The following is a 27,906-nucleotide window of genomic DNA, read 5'->3' as shown; positions in this document are numbered from 1 at the left end:
ATATATACATCCCGCTATCATTATGTCATCTTTTCATGTTGCAGTCATTTGGCATCACTAAGAAATACTATCATTTTCGAATTTTAATTCGTGTATGTTTGTTGAGCGCATTTTTTAATGCCATGTATCGTTCTCAGTTTTCTAAAATTTTGATTTTAAAAATTTAAATTATATACAAAAATTTTTACACTTCACAGCCATTTTGACTTCCACCACATAAAAATGTGTATTTGCGATCTATTTGCCGTCAATCGAGGTTGCCACGAGTTAAAAATATCGAGCGTTTGAGGCCAGGTAGAAAAGGTATATTAGAAACTATATAAAAGGTGGGTTCTTTACCTGTTCGGCTGGTAAGGGTCCAAATATTTTACGAGTTGAATTGTGTTTATTTTATTTCATCTGTTAAATTATAATTTTCTCATAACGACTTAAAATATTTGTTTGAAAAATTAATTTTGTGTCATTCCATTTCAAATCACTCAATTTTGGAGCAAAAAAAAATTTGGACCTCCGATTTGTCTGAAAATTGGTATATAGCTTCTGCGGGACGTAAAAATAAGATATTTAAGGTCAAAAAATCTTCTTCTTCTTTTTTTCTCAAAATGTTATTTTATTCGATTTTACAGTGATTTGGTGTTTATTTATACAAATTTCCATTTTCTCTCGTAAAGTATCAATGGAAAACATAATATTTTAATAGAAGGGACTCAAAAATGTCATTATATGGCATTATAACAAGTTACTTTGATTCAAAACAAGCTTTTGATCAAATTTTATAGTGTAGAAAACGTTAAAATACCGTTTTTTTACATTTTTCTCCATTCCCAAAATGCATCATAATCGATTTGGCTGAAAATTTGCCCACAGATAGACAAAACATAGGACTTTAAGTGGTCATAAGGATTTGAATTATATTACAATACCCAAAAAGTTACATGCAATATTATAGTCAAAAATATAGGCGTCTACTGTAAGTAAAATTAACTCGAAAATATCGACCTCACGACAAAAATTGTTAAAAATAAATTGTAATAATTGTAAATACGATTTATTTGGAACAATTTCAGTTCCTTCCATTTTTGTGGAAAAGTTAAAAATGGCGGAGATATTGAGCAAAACAGGTTCTCCTTTAAAATCAAGATGGCCGCTAACGTAACGGAGGAATTCATTCGCGATTTTAAATTTAGGCTACTATTGACTCCCCTAAAGATCAGAAAAATAAATTTTTGTGCAGCTTGGCATTCAAGGTCAAATGCTATCCCGACTGGACTAATATATACTTTTGAGTATGATATTACTGCATGTAACTTTTTGGTATTGTAATATAATTCAAATCCTTCTAACCACTTAAAGTCCTATCTTTTAGCTATCTGCGGGCAAATTTTTAGCCAAATCGATGATGATGTATTTTGGGAATAGAGGAAAATGTAAAAAACGGTATTTTAACGTTTTTTACACTATTAAATTTTATCAAAATCTTGTTTTGATTCAAAATAACTTGTTATAATGCCATATAATGACATTTTTGAGTCATTTCTATTAAAATATTATGTTTTTCATTGATACTTTACGACAGAAAATGCAAATTTGTTTAAATAAACACCAAATCACTGTAAAATCGCATAAAATAACATTTTGAGAAAAAAAGAAGAAGAAGATTTTTTGACCTTAAATATCTTCTTTTTACGTCCCGCAGAAGCTATATACCAATTTTCAGACAAATCGGAGATCCAAATTTTTTTGCCTGAGTGATTTGACATGGAATGTACCTTTTACATTTTCATTTAATTTACTTACGGTTTTTGTTCAGAATTTTGAAGAAACGCTTGGTTTGACATACAATTTGGGACACGCATAGCTAATATGTTAAAGAAAAAAAGTGATATTGTGCCGATATGTGCTTTTGATCTGGAGGTGAGTTTCGTCCGTTATCGGGGATGAAAAATACGTTCAAATAAGTCCGGAATTGGATAAACTGACTAATTCTAAGCAACTTCTATTTTATAGAGTTTTTCACTAAGTCAATACTTTTAGAGATATTTGCGAGTGAATATGTTCATTTTTCAACAAAAAAAAAACACGTTTTTAGACGGTTTTTCGCAAATAACTCAAAAAGTAGGTACCTACTTTATTGAAAAAAAAAAAATTAGCAAATAGCAAATATAGCTTATAGAAAAGTGAAAAAATGGTATATGTGTCAGGTCTGTAGACCCAGTAGAAGCAGAGTTATTGCTAAGCTGTGTTTTAAAACCAAGAGGAGTAGGTAAACTAACCCTAATAGCACACGACGTCCTCTGGACGTCGAAAATAGGTCCATTTTTGGTCCTAACGTCCATGGAATATAAATGGACGTCCTTTGGACGTCCGGCGTTGGACGTCCTTCGGTGGACTAAATATGTACGTCCTTCGGACGTCCGACGTTGTACGTCCTTCGGTGGACTAAATATGTACGTCCTTCGGACGTCCGATGTTGGACGTCCTTCGGGTGGAATAAATATGAACGTCCTTTGGACGTCCGTACTGGACGAAATACGGACGTTTGCTGATCGTCCATATTCGACATATTATACGAATTACGGGATAAAATAGCAAAATAATTCAATAAAATATTAACTTAATTATGTTAATAAAATAGTTTACATCGAAAAGATAATTATATTTAATTCAAAATTGTACAGTTTAATATTCTAAACATGTTTTTGTTTTTTTTTTGTAAAGTGTGAAAATCTTATTTGTAAATTATTTGTTACAATGTTTTATTATTCTAGTTACCAAGATGACATAAGTTTGCTAATTAATTCTAGTAAGCAAAAATATAATTTTTATCAATGTATCTGTACTAAAAATGAATCTTAAGAGCATCTTTTTGAAGTTGAATATACGTGGCCGTGCCCAAAATAGGTCCAGTCTTAGTCCTAATGTCTATGGACTATAAATGGATGTCCTTTGGACGTCCGACGTTGGACGTACTTCGGGTGGAATAAATATGAATACGGTGGACTAAATATGTACGTCCTTCGGACTTCCGATGGTGGACGTCCGATGGTGGAATAAATACGAACGTCCTTTGGACGTCCGTACTGGACGAAATACGGACTTTTTGTGGACGTCTGAAAATCATCCCCACTACTTGGTTCCTCTGTTCACAAAACTATAACGATAGGCGATAGATTTTCGATTCACCCACCGATATCAGTTCGAAGTTGGAGAGTTGATCTCTCAGTCGTTGTCGTCGTTAGGGCTCCCGCGTAGAGTTTTATTCATTAACCACTGATTTTCATAATGTAAGAAATTATATTATATACGAATTAAAGTATAATATACTTACATATACTATATATTACGTAAAACTATGAAGACGCTGTTTCACAACATAACACAGAGTCCGACCGCCTCATCGGGCCATTTAGAGCATCAATGCATAAGCCCATCGAATGGATTATTATGTGCCCCTTTGACATAGGCGCACAACATTTTAATCTACCACCCTGAGGATTCCTGCTCCTGGAGTTTTTCTGAAGTGCCGAAACAGTCTATGTTCCTGATTCCTCGATCAGATGAGGAGTTTTCGGAGCCATCAACCCCAGACAGCTACTGGAGCTCCACGTTGCAGCCAGTCACTTCTTGGTAAGTGAACGCCAAAGAGGAAGCATTCAGACTCTGCTGCTACCACCGTCTGGACATAGCCTATCGATCCCTGATGGCCTAGAGGACAAACTCACCGAGAATGATGGAAAAAACCACCAGCCAGGACAACTGGTATCCAAACATTGGTATTATTTACGTTTTTTATTACATTTACATATTTTTTCATGCTCTTTGATATATATTTCTTATTCTTTCTGGTATATTTTTCATACATTTTTCAATCTTATGGGTGTTTGGTAAAAAATAGGCCATAGCTTAACCTTGGATTACTGAGCTTAAAATAGGTCGATTTAAGCTAACTTACTTTAGTACGAAAGATGATAATAACCGAAATACAGGGTGTCAAATTTAAACTTTTATTTTATTCTTGATTATTTCCTGGGCAATATATCACTTTTGGTGTTGAATTTAGATTTCTTGTCCCAAAAAAACCCCGCTTACCAAATTTCGTGATATTATCCCATGCTTGTTAGGAAATATTCAAGAATAAATAAAATAACAGTTTAAATTTGACACCTTGTATTTCGGTTATTATCAACTTTAGTACTAACGTAAGTTAACTTAAATCGACCTATTTTACCCTCCGAAATCTAAGGTTAATCTATGGCCTATTCTTTACCAAACACTCTGTATAAGTACATATTTGTATTCTAGTCAATCTTTTTGATTTTCTATAAAGTATAGACTTCCTTGAATTTTGAATTACAATTGTTAAAGGAAAGTTTCGCTACCGCGGTCGCCTTTTGTTCGTCTTAACTTATTACCTTTACCCATAACGGTTCTTTTGTCAAACAGATTGGGTTGGTTATTGTACCTAGTAAGCAAAAAGTATTTATCTCAGTATTTTATAATCTATTTATAATATTGAATTATCTAAAGACAGAAAGCGAAGGCGGATGAAAAAAAAATTAGACAAAAGTTGAATGATTATTATAATATTATAATATAATATTACACTATACAGTGAGCACGTAAAGGTTGGAATAAATTCATTTTCTCGAGAATGGACTATTTTGGAAAAAAATCCTGAAACATGTCAATTTTTATTTTTAAATTACGACTTTTTGGCATGTATATTATACTAGTGACGTCACCCATCTGGGCGTGATGACGTCATCGATGAATTTTTTAAATGAAAATAGGGATCGTATAATAGCTCATTTGAAAGGTAATTCAATTCTCTATTCAGTAATATAAACATTAACATAATTATTTATACAGGGTGTCCAAAAAATTTTTTTTGAATTAATTTAATTGACATAAAAAGAAGAATGTGCGTAATTTATTTAATTCAAAATACATTTTACTGCTATCAGAAGACAACAAAAAATGTTTATTTGGCAAATAAATATTGTTTTTTGCTTAAATTCAATATTAAAGCAGCCACCCACCAGCCTCGTGACAGTTTGAATATTTAATTTAAGCGAAAAGCCATGAATATTTTTCAAATAAACATTTTTTTGTTTTCTGAGAGCAGTAAAATGTATTTTGAATTAAATAAATTACATACATTCTTCTTTCCATGTCAATTAATTTAATCAAAAAAAAATTTTTGGACACCCTGTATAAATAATTATGTTAATGTTTATATTACTGAATAGAGAATTGAATTACCTTTCAAATAAGCTATCACACGACTCCTATTCTCATTTAAAAAAATCATCGATGACGTCATAACGCCCAGATGGGTGACGTCACTAGTATGATATATATGCCAAAAAGTCGTAATTTAAAAACAAAAATTGACCTGTTTCGGGATTTTTCTCCAAAATCCTCCATTCTCAAAAAAAAAATGAATTTATTCCAACCTTTACGTGCTCTCTGTATAATAAGTATACATAGATAGAATATCTTCTTTTTAAGAAATTGTCCATTATCTCCAAATGAGCAAGGTGTCGATTTGAAATAATATGTATATGTATAATATACAGCCCATTACGCACCACCTTAAAAATTGAGCATTTTTGATGTCTCGAATTTCCTAAACCAGTTGTCCCATCTAAGTGATTTTTTTTATAATATTATAGCCTAGGCTATAGGTTACCTCCTTAAGCTTGTCATGCACGGGGAGCTATATACTGTAATATATATTATATCACATAGCTCTCTATAGTAATGAGTGAGCCTGCACACACGGAACCATTAGTTCCGTGTCTCCAGGCTCACTCATTACTATAGGGAGTGATATGATATAATATACATAATATATTACAGTATAGCTCCCCGTTCATGACAAGCTTAAGGAGGTAACCTTGTAGCCTAGGCTATAATATAAAAAAAATCACTGAGATTGGACAACAGGTTTAGGAAATTCGAGACATCAAAAATGCATCATTTTAAGGTGGTGCGTTAATTTCTTGGAGAAGTGTAATTGTAATTTAATGTAAATAATGTAATATCCAATAATTGTAATTTAATATAAGATGTAATATAAGTTCCTTAAAAAATGTATTTTTGATTTCCCACAATACATTCTCCACAGGTCTAAATATCGTCGCTAGACGTCCACCGAACGTCCTCTCAGGACGTTAGATGGACGTTCGGCAGCACGACATTGGACCAAACTGGGACGTCCTATGAAGGTCCAATTGACGTCCACCGAACGTCCCCTCGGACTTTAGGTGGACGTCCATTGGACGTTAGATGGACGTCCATTGGACGTTTGGCAACGAGGCATTTGGACCAAACTAGGACGTCCTGTTAAGGTCCAATTTACGTCCCCTAGGACGTCCGATTAAGGTCCAATTTACGTCCGATTAAGGTCCAATTTACGTTCGATTAACGTCCAATTTACGTCCGATTAAGGTCCAATTTAGGTCCCCTCGGACGTTAGGTGGACGTCCATTGGACGTCCTTGTGCTATTAGGGTAAAAAGACAGATTCACACCCAAGAAAGTCACTAGAAATATCTTCAGATACATCTTCTTTTTTGGTTGATCATATCGGCCTTTGACGGTAATATTGACTAAAAATCTAAAAATAAAAGGAATAACGCAGAAAATGCAAAAATCGCTGATAAAATAAATAAACTAACCTATGAAATGCCAATAGTGTTAAAATTTTATAAATGTCATTATTGTCAAAATTTGATATGAGTAAAATTGCCTGAGGTTGTACCAATTACAAACAAGGTTTACGGCGCGGGAAATTTGAATTACTCCTCTTGGTTTAAAAACAGACTATAGTGAAAAATAAGCTCTTATATGTCAAATTCCAAATCGAATATTTTAACGTGAAATAAAAAAAATGAAACACTTTTCTGGGAAAACTTATTACAACTTTTTTAAAGTGTTTAAGAAAACGTTTATTTTTATTTTTTTAAAAAGTTTCTAGCAGCAAGAGTAAGCAAGTTACGCTCAAAATACAGTTGTTCCTTATTTTTTGGTTAAAAATATCGTAAAAATCTCCCTCTAATTAACAGCCCAAATGGAATTAATCGTTACCACTTCACAAGTAACTTTATGTATTGTTTGTGTTTGTAAGTTTCATCAGTTCAAAGTGCTTATTTGTGAAAAAATTTGGTTTTAAAGTAAATTTTAAATCATTAATTTTGAAAAAAAAAGACTTTTTTCAAAATAACTTAAAAATTATTAGTGATACCAAATATCTTAAAGAGTAAAAAATGTAGGTTTTGCTTTTTTAAATATTTGGGATTTTTTGATTTTGTGGAAGACAAAAATTGGTTAAGATATGGCTGTTTAAAATTTGCATATACATACTCGTGACTAGTGATTCGTTAGAGCCCTTTCAACAAAACCCCTTTCAAAAATAAGCATTTTTAACCAATGCAACTTACAGATCATATACAGGGTGTCCCCGAAAATAGTGCGTTCCTTAAAGGTATAGATAGAAAGCACAATGTAGAGCAAAAAATTCTTATAATATTTTCAGCCGTTTAAAACTTTTATAGAACAAAATTTGCTTAGAATTAGAATTAGTCTGTTTATCCACTCCCGGACTTATTTTGAACGTATGTTTTTTCACCCCCAAGAAGGGGTGAAAGTCACATCCAGGGCAAGAGAACATATCGGCATAATCTCATTTTTTTCTTTGGCATCTTAGCTACGTGTGTGCCAAATTTCATGTCAATCCAAGCGGTTCTTTAAAATCTGGAGGTTTTGCGATATTTTACCGTGAGTGAATGGAATGATTGCCGTTGTCACTTTTAGATAAGAAGTCATTATCACAATGACATAGTCAGGTTAACTGAATTATATAATTATTGTTTTTATTATTAAATGTGAAAACCTAGAATTATCCATGTCTGTCCGTCAATAAACACAACTCCTCTGTTAGTAGGACAGAAAGAATGACAAATAAGGTGTCAAATGAAAGCCTATAACCAAAATATGATATTTTATGTGAGAAGTTTGACCTCGGACTGGCTGTTCCAGAGTTGCAACCGAAAGTACTGTTTTAAATTCGTCGAAATAGTACAAACTATTATTCAACGCGACTAAGAAAGACCAGAACAAATACATACTTCCGGTTTCATGCCTGTCTGTTCGTCCATGTCTGTCGGTGAACAAAATTCATCCGTCATATCAACTGACAAAAAGTTACACGAAGAGTTCAAATATCGACTGCCGGTTCAACTTCCGGTCACCTTGGGTGAAAAATTAGAACTTACGATGTCCAATTGCTTGTTACAATTTTTTTACAAGTGTTCTACTCTATCTATTCTGACTTTTTCTATAACTTACTTAGATCACATATAATTTAATACAGTTTTGATGTCAGGGTCTTCAAAATTTATGTGGTGAGTTCCGGTATGTGATGAATGAAAAACGACTCTATAAACAGAAGAAAAAAGTGTTCTTTAAAGTGTTCTCAAGACCTAAGGCAATACATCGACTCACAAGAGCGTTGTCACAGTAGCAAAAATTCGAGTTGGGGTTCGAATTACTTTCTCATGCGGCTTAGTCTCCTGACTTGGCCCCCTCCGATTATTAAGTGTTCCCAAATCTGAAGAAATGACTCGTAAATAAAAAAATCAGCTGAGATAATTGAAGAAAAAAATAACTATTTTTCAGAGCTTTCAGAATCGTATTATGCGCATGGCATCGACATAAAAAATTTGTAAAACCGTTAAAATCGCTGTATTGAACATATTGAATAAAATTAAAGAATTTTCATGAAAACATGTTTTTCATGAAAATATGTCTACTTTTATAGGACGCACTTCAGCAGTTCACAAAAAAAGCTTACAGACTTTCTAATGCTTTATGCTAAGTAGCAAAAATAACAAAAATTTTATTACTCATGAAGAAGATCAAGCAGCTAAATTTAAAGTAAAATCATTAGATGGCATATAAATAGATATGGAATAATGGAATAGAAGTTGATATCCACTTCTGAACCCACCTCAGAAGAAGTGGACGAAATAGAGTAATTGGGAGTCCTTCAAAGGTCACCTGAGCACTCATAACCTAGTACCAGTGCGTGCAGCTGCGATAATATTGAAATCCGACAAAAGAATTGAGAGGGAACTCTGGACCAAATATCAAAAACCAGTGTAACCTAACACTTCCAGCTTCATATTAATAATAGAAAATCACCGAAAGACAAATATGTCCGAAAAAAATAATATAATAAACACACTTTAAGAGCAGATAGAGAAAATATATGGATTATCAGAAGGTTCAAACGGCAGAATTATCAACGATTAACAAGAAACAGTCAACGAGATAATGATTCTGGACCAACTGTTTTATTATAATTAGGGGTACGGAATTTTCGTTTTTACGAAATAGATGCGAATTTCGGCGAAATTTTGAACGTAAATGCGATAAATGTGAAATATGGAGTTTTTGTTTATTTCCGCGAAATACCTGCAGGTGCCCAACTCGCCCGTAAATAAGTAGGTAGTTACGTAGTAAATAAGGCATGGAAAGATTTTACGGAAAGTTTTCTATTGTACATAATTTTTGAAAGGTTGTTTATTTTTCTAACACGTGTTGAAACAGAAGGAACTTTCATTGTTCATCATTAAATAGATAAAGATAAGATAAGGAATTGATATTTTTCAATGTTGATTCTTTGAGAAATATAAATAATCTGACTGTTGTTATCTGCATTTCGGTCTTTTGTATTGGTAAAAATCTAAGTAGGAATAAAAGTCGGCTAATTCTTATTTTCTAAACATATAAATTAGTCAAACAGGACAATCAGTCAATTTTTATTAAGAACATGGTCTATCAAAAAAGTTTTCATAGTAACATAAAGTTACTTAAAGTATCCCCTAAAATGGGACGCCCTAAAACAATTTTGAGTGATCGAGTCAAAGAATTTGCAACAGATGACCTATATCTGTGTGACACAAGACACAATTGCTACACAGTGCAGTTTTCCGTCATTTGCTAAAGCAGCATTACAGAGCATTTGGAGTCCAACGAACAGCGTAGACGCAGAACGATTCTTCAGCACATATAATATTGTAGTGACAGATCGAAGAACAGCTCTTAAAGAGTCGAATGTCGAAATTACAACGATGCTAGCTTTTACTTAATGTTTTCTGTTGTTTTACTCGTAGTTAAAAATAAATGCGAAATTTTGTAATTATAAAAAAAGTAAATGCGAAATTCATGTTTTTGTTTGCGAAAATTCCGTACCCCTAATTATAATTAGTTATAAAATAGCTTCAATGGGAAAAAGCTGTAAGCTTAGACCAAACACCAGTAGGGGGCATCCAATTAATTGAGGAAAAAAATTAAATGTATAACAATATTCACTTCATTTACTGAAAAGGCATTGTCCCGCAAGAATGGTTGAAATCACAATTAATAGCCCTACAAAAAGACAAGCGCTTAAAACTGATAAGACCATTGAACAATAAGCATGTAAGCTACCTTTTAAACACATTCTCAAAAATAATCCATAACACAAGGATTGTTAGGAAATTCTTTTATAGACTTCAGGCAACAAATTCTCCTGATCATGTTTAAAAAACGTACGGAATGTACTAAATAAAAAAATATATTTATCATTTAAAAATATATACCCTTATACTATAACATAATTCTAACGTTGAATATATAATGCTTTCCTGTGGAGTATACAAAGGATGGTCCTGTTTTTCCCGCACGCTGCCTTGTTTAGTCTTCTTTGTCGTTTAATTCGTTAAATTGTATCCTCTTATGTCACGGCTTCAGGAAGCAGTGGATATATGCAGTGAACGGGAGGCCTATGTCGAACAGTGAACGAACGGAGCCTTTTCGCGTTTATCATGTAGAGAAGTCACTTGTCAAAAACTGGACATATGTAATCGTATTCAATTTGTTAAATACTGTCACATAATATGTCATACAGCTCTGTGCGTTAATCCATTTTATTTCTACAATTTTAAGGTGCTATTACATGCCGCCATTTTGATTTGTCTACAGCCGCATTCTGCCCGTTAAATCCCATCGTTTGAGGCGCTGTACGTCACGATTGGATCAATTGTAGCGAAGCTGAATGACTAAGGCCCTTTTAACATGTTGCTGTATTTGATTTTTCTGTGCCATTTTATATTATTTGTCAAATACTATTATTTGAGGTGCTGACCATCACGATTGGACCAATAGGACCGTAGATACAAGACTAAGGCCCTTTTGACATGCTACTGTATTTGATTTTTCTATGTCATTGTATTCTATTTGACAAATCCAGTTATTTGAGGTGCTGTACTCCACGATTGGACCAATAGGAGCGAAGATACGTAAATAAGGCCCTTTTGGCATGTTGCTGTAATTGATTATTCTGTGTCATTGTATTCTGTTCGTTTAACCCTATCATTTGAGGTGCTGTATGTCACGATTGGACCAATAGGACCGAAGATACATAACAAAGGCCCTTTTGACTTGTTGCTGTATTTGATTTGTTTGTGTCAAATTTGATTCTATTTATGAAGTCCTATTATTTAAGATGCTGTACGTCACGATTGGACTAATAGGACCGAAGATACGCTACTAAGGCCCTTTTGACTTGCTGTTGTATTTGATTTTTCTATGTCATTGTATTCTGTTTGTCAAATCCTATCATTGGAGGTGCTATACATCACGATACATAACTAAGGCCTTTTTGACATGCTGCTGTGTTTTGATTTTTCTGTGTCATTGTCTTCTATGATGCCTAAGGCATGTCTATGATATGCCTTATTTTTAAACAAAACAAGTAATTGGACTTCGTAAGTCCTAGGTTTTCACCCAAAGTAATCGAAAGTAGAACTGGAAGACGATATTTGAATTTTACGTGAAACTTTGCGTGGATTGATATACGAATTTACTAATTTTGAGTCATTTTTACTAAACTTTGACATTTGTCACCTCATTTGTAATTCTACCCGGTATAATGGCGGAGGAGTTATATTGGCGGTCGTACGAACCGACAGAAAGATTGCCTAGGTCAAATATCTCACCTTTAGTACCATCCTTGGATTATAAGCTTTCATTTGACACCTCATTTATCACTCTAGCTGGTATAATGATGGAGGAGTTATATAAGCGGGCGTACGAACCGACGGAAAGACAGCCTAGGTCAAATATCTCACCTTTAGTACCATCCTTGGATTATAAGCTTTCATTTGACACCTCATTTGTCATTCTACCTGGTATAATGATCGAGGAGTTATATTCGCGGTCGGACAGACCGACGGACAGACCGCCAAGGTCAAATATCTCACCTTTAGTACCATCCTTGGATTATTAGCTTTCATTTGACACCTCATTTGTCATTCTACCTGGTATAATGACGGAGGAGTTATATTCCCGGTCGTACGGACCGACGGAAGGACAGCCTGGGTCAAATATTTCACCTTTAGTACCATCGTTGGATTATAATCTTTTATTTGACACCTCATTTATCATTCAAGCTGGTATAATAATGGAGGAGTTATATTCGCGGTCAGAGGGGCCGACGCACAGACCGCCTAAGTCAAATATGTCACCTTTAGTACCATCCTTGGATTATAAGCTTTCATTTGACACCTCATTTGTAATTCTACCTGGTATAATGATCGAGGAGTTATATTCGCGGTCGGACAGACCGACGGACAGACCGACGGACAGACCGCCAAGGTCAAATATCTCACCTTTAGTACCATCCTTGGATTATCAGCTTTCATTTGACACCTCATTTGTCATTCTACCTGGTATAATGACAAAGAAGTTATATTCGTGGTTGTACGGACCGAAGGAAAGACAGCCTAGGTCAAATATCTCACCTTTAGTACCATCCTTGGATTATAATCTTTTATTTGACACCTCATTTATCATTCAAGCTGGTAGTTATATTCGCGGTCGGAGGGGCCGACGCACAGACCGCCCAAATCAAATATGTCAACTTTAGTACCATCCTTGGATTATAAGCTTTCATTTGACACCTCATTTGTCATTCTACCTGGTATAATGACGGAGGAGTTATATTCGCGGTCGTACGGACCGACAGCCTAGGTCAAATATCTCACCTTTAGTACCATCCTTGGATTATAAGCTTTCATTTGACACCTCATTTTTCATTCTACCTGGTATAATGACGGAGAAGTTATATTCGCGGTCGTACGGACCGACGGAAAGACAGCCTAGGTCAAATATCTCACCTTTAGTACCATCCTTGGATTATAAGCATTTATTTGACACCTCATTTATCATTCAAGCTTGTATAATAATGGAGGAGTTATATTCGCGGTCGGAGGGACCGACGCACAGACCGCATAAGTCAAATATGTCAACTTTAGTACCATTCTTGGATTATAAGCTTTCATTTTACACCTTATTTGTCATTCTACCTGGTATAATGACGAAGGAGTTATATTCGCGGTCGTACGGACCGACGGAAAGACAGCCTAGGTCAAATATCTCACCTTTAGTACCATCCTTGGATTATAAGCTTTCATTTGACACCTCATTTGTCATTCTACCTGGTATAATGATGGAGGAATTATATTCGCGGTCGGACAGACCGACAAACAGACCGCCAAGGTCAAATATCTCACCTTTAGTACCATCCTTGGATTATCAGCTTTCATTTGACACCTCATTTGCCATTCTAGCTGGTATGTTGACGGAGGAGTTGTGATTACAGACAGACGGACGTGGATAATACAAAGTTTTCACATTTTTTCAAAATTGGGTGAAAACAACATGATGCCAGAATGATTTGTTGATGAAAATAATATATACATTCTCAAATTGCCTATTTTTCGGTGTGGATAATATTATATTCAACAGTGATGCCAAATTTCTGATGCCAAAATGATTGATAATGAAAGTGGGATATACGTTTTCATGTATATAGCGGCAGCGACAAAACGGTAAAACACTGAACTAAATGTATATAATATTTTCACTGTACCATCATTTTGGACTCAAACATTTTATGGAATAAACTTATATAACTTAGTAAGGGATAAACAAAGAAAGCTGAAATAGTAAAGTAACATCAAGAAATCAAATCTCTAACTACCGAGTTGATTAGACTTCTGGTAACAAGTGCAGAAAAAAAGTTATTAAGGTAGTGTAAAGTGGCATCGATATACAGATGCCACTTTGCAAGACGATGCCAAATCGATGGTAAATGCATAATGTATCGATGCCAAATTGATAGTAGGATGTATATATATATATATATATATATATATATATATATATATCCCGTTCACAGCGTAATACGCCTTTGGGTTCCCGTTCGCCAAGCCTGTCTATTCTGCCAGTTTTCTTCAGATAGATTTCTTGCTGACATTGCTTTTGAGATTCCTTGGATCCATGTTGTTGGTGGTCGTCCTCGTTTTCTTTTCTCTGGTGGTACCCATTCTAATATCTTTTTGGGTAGTCTTTCTTCCCCCATACGTCTAACATGTCCGTACCATATTAGTTGTTGTTTTTCGATGTCTTCTATAATTGATCTTTGTACTTTCATTTGTCTCCTGATGTCCTCATTTTTCACATGTTCTAATCTAGACTTTCCCGCTGCTCTCCTCCAAAAATCCATTTCAACTGCCAATAGGTTACCTTTAAGTTTTTGTGATAACTGCCACACTTCTGAGCCATAGACGATTACTGGTTTTAATATGGTATTATATATTCGTTTTTTCGTTTCCGGTCTTATATTTTTTTGCCATAATACTGAATTCAACGCACCTATAACTTGTTTTCCTTTGGTTATTCTGTCTTTTATGGCTTCATCACTTCGTCCTGTCTTTGTCAGTTTTACCCCCAAATATGTACATTGGTCACATTTCTTAATAGTTTCATCTTCTAAGTCGAGGTCATCTGGATTATTTTCTCCTCCTACGCAAAGATATTGTGTTTTTTGGACATTTACTTCGAGGCCCCATTTTTTGTACTCTTCCATTAGTTTTCTAGCCATATACTCCAGGTCTTCTTTGTCTTGGGCAATAACTACCTGGTCATCTGCATAGTGCAACGTATATAACGTTTCATCCCCAATAGATAGCCCCATCCCTTTACACTTCTTCTTCCAGTGCCTGAGTGCTTCATCGATATATATGTTGAACAGTATGGGAGATAAACAACAACCTTGCTTAAGTCCTTTTGTTACCTGAAAACCATTAGACACCTCTTTTCCTATTTTATCGTTTGTTATTATTCCGGTAACAATTTTTTTTTTGATTTGATGAGGGGGTGAATGGAAGCGTCGTATTTTCTCCCAACTTTAAAAAAATCTGTGGAAAAATATAAAGGCCGATTTTGTTTCATACTACTTTCATATTATCTCGGATGTATCCCTAAAAGCCCACGCAAACTGCAGACTTTTTAATCGGCCGATAGTTTAGTCGGGTTGGGCTGTCCATGATGGGAGCCGCCGCAAACTGCAGAGTTTTTAAGCAAGCCGCGCACTGAATCGGCATAGAGCGATCGGCTCGGCTAAAAGCAATCGGCAGATTTTGCTATACATGGAAATAAATGATCCACCGCGCACCGCCTAAGAACGTTCGACTCGGAACGGTCAGATCGCTTCGGCTGTGGCGAAGAATGATAGTAGAGGCAAAACCCGCCGAATGGTCCGATGCCGTTGTTTATGTTTTAGTAGTATTTTATGCATTGGAAGGTATTCTACAAGTCTATAATTTTTAAGAAACGCAAATTCCTATGCTTTATTAACTGCATCATATATAAATATTGATACTTATGTTGTTTTGATTTCAACGCCATTTCTTTCATAAGTATAAAAATACAATGTACCTACTAACTAAATAGAATAGAATATTTAATTTCTATTCATTCTTTTAAGAATTGTTTCACACAGAATATTCAGTAAATAAATGAACAACAGTTTAATATTTATTGCTGCCAGACGTTCGGTGCCAAAGTGCTATATGGTAACATTATGACTGTGACTGATAAAAAGAAATATGAAACGCAATGAAAAGTATGCGATAAAAGTAATATAAATTCTTGTTTATTCTAAAATAGGGTATAATTATATTCGTGAAACTTTTATTTAAATTAAATTAAATTTAAATATACCAAACAATACCAGAAATAATAAAAATATACGACGTAGGTACACCTTCATAATAAAGAAAGTCCCTCTCCCCTTTTCCAGTTCATGAATGTTCCCTTAGTACTAGATACATATATTTTAGTCTTGTCGCCAGGGGGGTACAACGGCCTCCTTTATTCAGATGGACTTACCCATGTTTTTTTTATGTATTTTCATCCGTAGAACACGAATTTTTTGGGTAACAGTTGATCCGGATGTCGACTAGATTGTTATAAACAAAGAACTTGAGGAATTACATATGCTTCTTTTCATGAGCATTTTTCAGTGCGTCACAAATGACAGAAAAAAAGGTTAGTCCGTGATAAATACACATTTATGACATTTATTCTAACATGACATTTTAGTTAAATCTGACAGTTGTCACATTTTATTTGCAATTTTTTATGAAAACAAATCAATTGCGTTTATTGCATTTATAAAATGGTATTTTCTTTGATTTGTATAGTCTTATAAATTGTACAGATTAAATTTTTTTTATATAGAATAATATAATCTTATTTAATATTATATTATTAGCGCCATAAATTGACAACTAGATTAAATGTTATAAATGTCACCGACGAAATGTAATCAGCGACGTGCGTTTTTTTTCTGTCACATACAATTTAATGCGTTAGAGAGAAATCGAAAAACTGTGACTCACTGAAAAATGCTCATGAAAAGAACCATAACAGCGATTTCTCGCAAATCAAAACATTTTTTTGTATTCTTTGGATCATTCTAAGCAAAAAATGTTCTTACAAGTTTTTTCGTAGGATGCATAGTTTTCGAAATAAACGCGGTTAAACTTTAAAAAATCGAAAAATTGCAATTTTTGAACCCGAATAACTTGACTACAAAATAAAGTAGCAATTCTGCTTACCGCATTTGAAAGTTCAAGTCAAATTTTATCGGTTTTGATTATTTGCATTGTTAAAAATTTATTTTTTTATTGTTAAACAAAGCTATAAACACATAGTGTTTTCCGTGCCTAATACATGCGTTTTAATGCATCCTACGTAGAAATAGCCTCGCCTGCACTTGTACCTACTCTACATACTCGTTCGATTTTAAATGGGAGATCATTGAAAACATCACTTAAGCACTATGTGTTTATAGCTTTGTTTAACAATAAAAAAATAAATTTTTAACAGTGCAAATAATCAAAACCGATATAATTTGTCTTGAACTTTCAAATGCGGTAAGCAGAATTGCTATTTTATTTTTTAATCAAAAGTTATTCGGGTTCAAAAATTGCAGTTTTTCGATTTTTTGAAAGTTCAAGCGCATTTATCTCGAAAACTATGCATCCTACGAAAAAACTTGTAAGAATATTTTTTGCTTATAATGACCCAAAAAATACAAAAAAATGTTTTGTTTTGCGAGAAATCGCTGTTATGTAATTCCTCAAGTTCTTTGTTTATAACAATCTTATAGACATCCGGATCAACTGTTACCCAAAAATTCGTGTTCTACGGGTCAGAATACATAAAAAAAACTTGGGTAGGTCCATCTGAATAAAGGAGGTCGTTGTACCTCCCCTGGCGACAGGACTATTTATCTATTAATACTTCAAAGTTTGATTGATTAATTGAAAATGTGCCAATTTTATTGTACTTATACAGTGTGCTGGAATAAGTGTTACCCTCCATATTAACTTATTTATTTTCAGCACATAAGCAAAACGCTCGAACAGGTCGATTTTTAAAATAATTATAGTATATTATAGCATCAATGTTTCGAACTTTACGCGATTCTTCTTCAGGTGACAGTCATAACTTTGATTTTTTTAAATAGGAATGTACATCATGTGACACCTCATTTAAAAGCTTTTGAAATACTGATTACAAAAATGTATAAGAATATATTTGAAATTAAAAATCATACTAAATTTTCTCTTCGTTTTCATCTCTGTAACTTATTAAAATAAACGTTATAGAAGTTGTTGGGGACTTTCGGCCCTCGGTAATAATGCAATCTTTCATTCTGCGTTTAATTTTTTCAAAAATTCTTATTAGTTTTCTCAAGATTCAAAAAGATGGATGCATTTAAAAAGAATTGGACCTAAATTTTGCCGAATTGCCTGAGGCAATCGTAACATCTTCTTCAGAATCTGATGAACTATTAGAACTCATTTTTAAAATGACTGAAGTCTATATCACACTGTTGCTGACACGAAACTGCAGTCGCTGTGAGAAACTGCCGATGTGCCGATGCCGAGGTGACGGAGTCACTGCGAGAGTACACTTTGCCGATCGTACCGTTCCGAACCGACCGCTCTATGCCGATTCAGTCCGTGGGCTCCTTTAATCGGCCGATAGTTTAGTCCGGTTGGGCTGTCCATGATGGGTGAGCCCATCAACCTTTTTTTGTCGACCGAGACTGAATCAGTGTAATGTGCGCATCTGCATACCTCTCTGTACTGATTAAGAAGCCGACTAAACTATCGGCCAATAAAAAGTTTGCAGTCTGCGCGATACTAATCCAGAGATGCTTGGACGTGAACCAGGATATGTACGTCTGTTTCATAGATTACAACAAGGCTTTCGATAAAGTCCGCCACAAACAGCTAATGGACGTCCTCAAAGCAAAACAGTTACAATACAATGACCTTCGAATTATAACAAATCTATATTATAAACAGCAAGCACACATACGCATTAACGAACACACATCAGAAGAGTTCGAAATTAAAAGAGGAGTGCGACAGGGGTGTGTATTGTCACCACTACTATTCAATGCATACTCTGAAGAAATTATGAAAAGAGCTCTTGAGGGAGAAACAGCAGGAATAATGGTAAATGGAACGCCAATTAACAATATTAGATTAACAAGAATATGGATTATCAATAAACATCAAGAAAACTAACTTTATGAGGATATCAAAAACCCAAAATAATGATGAAAGCCTGACAATTAAAGGTAAAACTTTAGAACAAGTAGAAAACTACAACTATCTTGGCACAATAATTAATCACACAAACGATTACTCCAAAGAAATCAAAGTTCGAATAGAGAAAGCAAGAACAAACTTCAATAAAATGAGAAAGGTACTGTGTGCAAGAGAACTGAAATTAGACTTGAGAGTTAGGCTGGCAAGGTGTTATATTTTCTCGACTCTGCTTTACGGGATAGAAGCATGGACACTTAACGCATCGACTACTAAAAAGTTGGAAGCATTTGAACTGTGGGTGTATAGAAGAATCCTGAAGATATCATGGACCGAGCATATAACAAACAACGAAGTCATGAGAAGAGTCAACAAAAGACTGGAAGTATTGGAAACCATCAAGACGCGAAAGCTGCAGTACCTGGGGCATGTTATGCGTAATGAGAGATACAACATACTTCAGTTGATTATACAGGGGAAAATCCAGGGCAAGAAAAGTGTAGGAAGGAAACGAATCTCGTGGTTGCGTAACTTGAAGGAACAGTATCTAAGATCAGAATAGCCATGATGATTGCCAACCTCCGTCGCGGAGATGGCACGTGAAGAAGAATAGTCTGCACGGGCTCTAAGTTTTTGTTTTTTAAATTATCCGAATATCTCTTTTCTTGTAAAAGCTTTAAATAAAAGCACTGCTTTGAAGGTTTATTTATTTAAAAATATCAAACGCACTAAAATTAACAACACAAAATAAAACTAACAACGAAACAAAACAGTTCAATAGCCGGTATGTCCACTTCTCGCATCAACTGTTTGGCATCGAATAAATAAGCTGTGTTATCCTTGTATTAGGAATAGCCCGATATTCCTCTACCAGGGTCATAACTGTACCAAATTTTCTGGAGGCCTAGAATGACGGCGTATAGCTATTTTCAATTCATCCCATAAATTCTCGATAGGACTGAGATCTGGACTGCATGCGGGGCATTCTAATCTTATCAATCCAACCTCTATTATTTAAGATATTTATGTTTATGTGTCAATCAGCGTTTTTATTTACAAAAAAATGTACAGCTCTTACAAGAAAAGAGATATTCGGATAATTCCAAAAACAGAATCTTAGTGATGCCTCCGGGATAATATAAAATAACTGTTCAAACTGTTCAACAAAATCAGCTGTTCAATTTTTTCCACAGAATGTTTTAAATTTAGGAGAAAATACAACAGTTCCATTCACCCCCGTAGAATGCCATCTAAGCAATTTTTTTGTTACCGGAATAATAACAAACGACGTCAATACATGTGCTATTCTTCTTTTTATGTAGGCATGACTCTGCCTGTTTTTAATGTACTTCCAGTAAGTTGTCATTCCAACTTTTTCGTGGTCTTCCCACTGATCGTCTTCCTATTGGGGAACCGTCTCTCGCCGTCCTTACTACTCTAGATATCAATACATGTACCTACAAACTGATGCACGAAAATCGGAGTACAAATAATAAAGTTATAAGTTGTCAAACTTAGTCAAACATTTTTAGTGGCGGAATGTTGTGCCGGTGAGTGTATAATAAGATAAACTAAACTAATCACTTAAGAGGAAACAGTAGCGATCAACAGGTAGCAAAAACGCGTTCCAAGATTGCGGCTGTAATTTTGAATATTTTTTCGAGATATTTGGCACACGTACTCGTAATATAATTAAGAATGGCGGTACAGAGCCCAATTTGAAAAATATATTAATATGTGGAAATTACTCTGTAATAAAAAACGAGCCTGTACCGCCATAAGAAGAACAAAAAAATACACTTTCTTCAAATAAACTTTTTTATCCGATGCCTAGATTTTGTGTCATTTTGGAACTACTAAAATGTTTTATTTCATTAGTAGTTCCAAAATGACACAAAATCTAGGCATCGGATAAAATAGTTTATTTGAAGAAAGTGTATTTTTTTGTTCTTCTTAATGGCGGTACAGGCTCTTTTTTTTAATATTGTATTTAATTACAGAGGAATTTCCACATAATAATATATTTTTCAAATTGGGCTCTGTACCGCCATTCTTTATTATATTACGAATACGTGTGCCAAATATCTCGAAAAAATATTCAAAATTACAGCCGCAATCTTGGAACGCGTTTTCGCTACCTGTTGATCGCTACTGTTTCCTCTTAAAAAAGCACACTAAAATCACTATTACATATAACTTTGTACTGGTTTTGACTTTAGTTAAATTTAACTACTGAGCCACCGAACAGACAACACAGAATTTAAGTAACCTACATCAGAATAATTTCGATTCTGCTACATATAGTCGCTATTTTACGGCATTTAGTTTCAATTGTACCACGTACCGTTGCGATTATTTTACGGATATTCGTTATTTTGTTGCAGATAGTCTAGGTTCTATTGGGCTAACCCGTACTCATACCCTTCCACATTGACAATGTGTCATGTCTGTGTTCAAGTCCTTTTTTGCAGTTGTCATTGTATTATATAGAAAAGGGGGTTTTTCTCTCAAGAATGTCGTTTTCTAATGAAATAGTACATAGTATCAATGAAAAAATCAACTTGCTAAAAGATTTAAGTCTTTTTAATGTGCTGTAATTGGATGCAACAGTAAAAGTCGTGTAAATAATTAATTTATATCCCATTGTCTACCTGCTCCAAGGAAAAGGTTGTAACTTTATTTTGATAATAAAGACAGTTGATAATTTAAAAAGCTGGAAAACTGTATTAAGATTAAAAAATGTTTATCCTAACACAAGAGTTCACTTCGTTTTAAGGAAGAGGGTTATTGTATACGATCAGGTAATTTTATTTAAGGGCACATTATGTAATTTTGAGACGCCTTTTTAATCAGTTTTCATTAACTGCATTGGTATTTTTATTTCATAACTTTAGCCAAGGAATTGCATTTAACCTCAATCGTGGAACTTTTTTTTATTTAAATATTAAAGGAGAGACATTTAATCATATCTAACAATAAAACACTGAAAACTTGTCATTATTTCCACCAAATTTATTATAAATTAATGTCACTACAGTTGTTTCGGCAGAGTGTCTTTCTCAAGTGATGTGTTTTTACTATTCGTCTACACTTTAAAGTCTCTAACTTAATAGGTTGAGGAGTGGGAAGTTGTTTGTCTCTAGTTTCTCATTCAGAATTATATCTGTATTTTTTAATTTATTAATTTCTTTATTAATTTCAATTTAAAAATCTTTTAGTAATATTTTTAATATTTTTCAATACTATTAATGTTGCTATTAGGATTGAAAACTTTACCTTTCAATTGCCAGACGACCCTAGTCACCTAATCCATACACGTCAGTTGCAGTGTGGGGATAAACTTTCATGGTTTGGTCACTTCGAGCAGAGAGCAGCAGGCCTACGCCTCTCCGATTATGACTCCAATAAGAGTCGAAAATCGTCGATTCAGAGTGCTGGACTGCGCTCCCTGTTCTAAGTGAAAAATAAGATTGTTTTGCCTTCGCATTGCAATTGAATAAAAATGGTATACATTTTTATTTTATTTTATATTAGTATTACTCCTATAGAGTAACTAGGTCCATTTTCCGTTGGAACTTTACCAAGCTGCAGACGGGGGTTGTGAATTGCAACTTTTTAGAATTCCCTCCCTTTCTCTTCACTGCAGCATCCATCTGGTTTGCAAATTTTAGAAGCCTTGGAGGTGTTACCAGAGAAATGGACCAATAAGTTTTCAATTTAAAAATCTTTTAGTAATATTTTTAATATTTTTCAATATTATTATTGTTGCTATTAGGATTAATTATTTCATTCATAGGAGATTCTGACCAATAGAAAGCTACAGACATGCAAATTAAGGTGATAATTTTTGATAATCTCCCATCGTTAAGCATATTACGTCAGATGCCCTTCGTTGCTACGAAAAAATACATTCAGTGACATTAATGACAAATGTTTTAAAAATTATAAAAGTGATGACTTTCAACCGTCAAATACATATTTATAACAATTGTGTGTTTAATTTCACTAATTGGTACTTACATATATAAATTACAATAAAATTTTGGTTTTGAACAGTTTTATTCATGAAATAATCGCAACAAATTGCACTCGAACTCTAAAATTAATATAGAATTTTAGAGCTCTTGTGCAATTACTACTGAAAACTTTACCTTTCAATTGCCAGATGACGCTAGTCACCTAATCCATACACCTCAGTTGCAGTGTGGGGATAAACTTTCATGATTTGGTCACTTCGAGCAGAGAGCAGCAGGCCTACGCCTCTCCGATGATGACTCCAATAAGAGTCGAAAATCGTCGATTCAGAGTGCTGGACTGTGCACCCTGTTTTAAGTGAAAAATAAGATTGTTTTGCATTCGCATTGCAACTGAATAAAAATGGTATACATTTTTATTTTATTTTATTAATTTCTATAGATTCTAATAAATATAGCTTAAGGCCTTTATGTTGCATATGAAGAATTTGATACTGTTCATTAAAAGAATTATTATGATCTACACTGGCGGGCAAAAAATTTAGGTCACTAAATGAATTATACACGTTTGATGCCTCGAATTTCCTAAACCTGTTGTCCGATTTGAATGATTTTTTTAGTATCTTATAGCTTTATTATTCAAGAATCTCAATGTATTAATATTGTTGCTAGACAGGTAAATGTCATTTTATACCGGGTGTAACGTCTTTCCTTAAAGTTTGGAACACCCTGTGGAATATTATAGCATAGGTAAAATATTGAAATTAAAACTCAATTGTAGCCTTAGACTTTCTTAACATTTTCTTTTTTTATTCATTTGCATATGTTGGATAATAAAAAAGTTAGGTACCTTAACAACTAGCCATGTTCTTCATCAATACAGGGTGTTTCTTAATAGGTGCGACAAACTTTATGGGGTAATTCTGCATGAAAAAATAATGACTGTTTGCTTTATAAAGATATTATGTCCACAAATGCTTCGTTTCCGAGATACGTAAAAATGTTGAATTTTTTCTTACAAACTGACGGTTTATTTGTTGCTCTAAATCCGGTTGAGATATGCAAATTAAATTTGGTAGTTTTTAAGAGGTAGTTATTGCGCATTTTTTGACGTACAAATAAGAATTTAATATTCACCATTGGCGTGCATACGGGTATAAATATTTTAGATACATCCCGTATGCACGCCAATGGTGAATATAAAATTCTTAATTGTATGTCAAAAAATGCTCAATAACTACCTCTTAAAACCTACCAAATTTCAGTTGCATATCTCAACCGGTTTTAGAGCAACAAATAAACCGTCAGTTTGTAAGAAAAAATTCAACATCCCGTATTTCGGAAATGAAGCGTTTGTGGACATATGTTTATAAAGCAAACGGTCATTATTTTTTCATCCAGAATCACCCCTTAAAGTTTGTCGCACTTATTTAGAAACACCCTGTATTGATGAAGAACGTGGCTAGTTGTTAAAGTACCTAACTTTTTTATTATCCAACATAAGCAAATGAATCAAAAAAGAAAATGTTAAGAAAGCCTAAGGCTACAATTCAGTTTTAATTTCAATATTTTATCTATGCTATAATATTCCACAGAGTATTCCAAACTTTAAGGAAGAAACACAGTATGATTGTTACACCCGGTATAAAATGACATTTACCTGTCTAGCAACAATATTAACACATTGAGATTCTTAAATAATAAAGCTATAACATACTAAAAAAATCACTCAAATCGGATAACAGGTTTAGAAATTCGAGGCATCAAACGTGTATAATTCATCTAGTGACCTAAATATTTTGCCCGCCAGTGTAGAAGATGAAGTGCGTACATAGAATCTGTTTTTCTGTTATTGAAAACCCTTTGGTATTGAAAAAAGAAATTCTTTTACGCACTTCACCTTCTAGATCAGCTTTGACACGTTTTCTAGCATTTTTATCTGTTAGGCATCTCTAGAGTTAATAAGTATTATTTGATAATATTGTTTTTAGATCTTATCAGTTGATATACTGGAGAGATCCCATCATGTTAATAGAGACGTTGTAACTCATATTGTGATAGAAACTTACAGAACACTAACATCTAGATGTGATGTTAACGATGTTATAACCGTTTGCATTTGCAATTCTCTTTTAGAGCTCGCCTTATTACTAAGTAAGTAACCTTTGTAAGTAGATATCTTTATTTATATCCAAGGAAATAGTTAACAGTTCTTGATCTATCCCGATGTCACCATGTTACAAATTAAATTGTCTGCATGTCCAGCATAATATTATTATGTCATATAATAATAAAGGTGAACTTGATCAGAAGCATTTATTTTTTTATGTGCGAGTCTAAAGGTTGTGTTTTTGGGCTATTGATTATGTACTTTAGAAAGGAGCTGCAACGTTAACGGAGTTGTATTGTTTCATATGGTCCACGGACCTCGAAATATGAAAAAACCGCGAAGTGCTACCTTTTAAAGGAGTGCGTTTTTGAGAAAGGTGTGAATTAGTCCCTAGGCACAGGGTGTATTAGGGTGAGTTCTATGTACTTTTGGTACAAACACGTCTACAGAAAAATTGTTCCAGATTAAATTTACTCTCAAAATATCACCTCTTAAAATAAAAAAAAAAAGTTTTTTTTACAAAAATATATTAAAAAAAACAAAAAAAAAAACACGAAAGAAAGCAATTTTGTTTTTTGCCCGATAATTTTTTCCACGGGGACATAGGTATAAGGCATTGCTTCACAGGAAAAAACTTCCATCTTTCCTCTTTAAAATGACGTTGGGTAGAAGTATCTAGAGTTTATAGTTCCCGAAATATGATATTTCAAAATTCGCCGCTAAAAGCATTTTTGGGCCATTTTTCCCATTATTTCGCAAACATTGTTCTGTAACTGTTTCCTACGCATTTCTAGGTATATACAATACATTTAGTAGGAAGACAAGTCAATTACCATCGAAATGGTCTATTGTACATATAAGGTTGTACGACTATTTTTAAGTAAGTTATGGTTTTTCAAAATTTTAACTTTTAACGATTTTTTATTTTTTTACGATTATTTTTTAAATTTCTTATTATAACTTTTTTCTTGTACATATAGGTATATACATTGTGGAATAAAAAAGAAAGCTTATTTTCTTTACTTTAAAATGGTGTACATATTGTAAAAATTTCTAGGATTATTTTTAAACAAAATATCCGTAGGATATTCAAGGGTATCCGTAATTTGACAACAATTTTGATTTTTTTTGCAATTATAAGAATATAATAATTACATATTAGAACATAATTTTTAATTGCATATAACTTTTCTTAATTACACTTTTCCATATTGCGAAATATAAAGGTATAGTCGGTTCGCTAAACTCAGACACAACTGGCTAGTGATTTTAGTAAGCAATTTTGCCAATTTGGTCAAATTGGCAAAAAAAATACTAAAAATAGTTAATAATTACTAAATAGTTAGTAAATTGCCAATTTTGGCAAAATTGGCAAAAAACAAAAAAATTACAAACTAAAATCACTAGCCAATTGTGTCTGAGTTTAGCGAACCGACTATATTCATAAAATTTGATATCTGATGATTGCATCTTAGGTTTTAGGCTACGCAGAGCATTTTATAAAGAATCATTTTTTTTTCATAAAGTTAATAATAAAAAAATTTTCCATATGGTTCCAACTTAGTGGGACATATTGCTTGTGTATATTTCTCACCTTGAAAAAAGCATATCTTGTTTAAAAATAGTCCTAGGGTTTTTTACAATACACCATTTTAAAGTAAAGAAAATAAGCTTTCTTTTGTATGTTGCAATGTATATACCCAAATGTAGTAGAAGAAAGTTATAATGAGAAAGTTAAAAATAATCGTAAAACATATCAAAAATCGTTAAAAGTATAAAACTTTGAATTGTCTTCTTACTAAATGTACTAGTGCTTATACCTAAAATTTCATAGAAAAAAGTTACAGAACAATGTTTGCGAAATAATAGGGAAAATGACCCAAAAATGCTGTGAATGGCGAACTTTAAAAAATCGTGTTGTTCTGAAGCTATTTCCTTGTGGCATTTTTGTAATCAACTATTGTAAATGGGAAATAAGCCACATTTTAACTAAAAAAAAATGATTTTATTAACGTTTCGACATCCAAATTGGATGTCGTTGTCAAAATACAAAATATTAATAAATTAAACAAAAATGTTGTTGCTTAGTAAAAAATTCTTCTAATAATTTATTTAATCTGACTCATTTATATCAGCAATTCAGACATATATTATACATTTGAAAGTAGAAGACTTTAAAATGATATTGCCAATATTTATGAGTTGTGTTCCTGGGACGACTTTACTGAAAGATAGTTCATTCGATTACATGAAATCAACGAGAATTTTAGGTACTGTCACCGTTGCATGTGGCTGTCTTTTTAAAGACGAATCACATGCTATGATTTTTTTGTGACGGATATTCTTGAGTTGGGGTTGATTTCATGTAATCGAATGAACTATCTTTCAGTAAAGTCATCCCAGGAACGCAACTCATAAATATTGCCAATATAATTTTAAAGTCTTCTACTTTAAAATGTATAAATGTCTGAATTGCTGATATAAATGAGTCAGATTAAATAAATTATTAGAAGAATTTTTTACTAAGCAACAACATTTTTGTTTAATTTATTAATATTTTGTATTTTGACAACGACATCCGATTTGGACGTCGAAAGTTTAATAAAATTATTTTTTTAGTTAAATTGTGGCTTATTTCCTTGTGGCTTATATTATTTAGAATAGTTGATTTTCAAAAATCATATTTCGGAAATTATAAATCTTAAAGACTTATACCAAACGCCATTTTAAAGAGGAAGGATAGTAGTTTTTTCTGTGAAGCAATGTCGATACCTATATCACCGTGGAAAAAAAGTTATGGG

General features: G+C 33.4%; 1 protein-coding gene across 2 annotated transcripts in view; it reads left to right on the top strand.

Moving 5' to 3' along the window:
* LOC114347173 (codanin-1) overlaps window positions 1-27,906 on the top strand; it is a 347,709-nt gene that overhangs the window by 249,713 nt on the left and 70,090 nt on the right. For both annotated transcript variants that reach the window (XM_050645617.1, XM_050645616.1), the window contains one exon: window positions 24,987-25,149. In XM_050645617.1, coding sequence (XP_050501574.1) covers window positions 24,987-25,149 — 163 coding nt within the window. The remainder of the gene's footprint in view (window positions 1-24,986; window positions 25,150-27,906) is intronic.

The sequence above is a fragment of the Diabrotica virgifera genome, chromosome 3 (assembly GCF_917563875.1).
Source record: "Diabrotica virgifera virgifera chromosome 3, PGI_DIABVI_V3a".
NCBI classification, from domain to species: domain Eukaryota; kingdom Metazoa; phylum Arthropoda; class Insecta; order Coleoptera; family Chrysomelidae; genus Diabrotica; species Diabrotica virgifera.
This window is presented reverse-complemented; position numbering and strand designations above follow the sequence as displayed.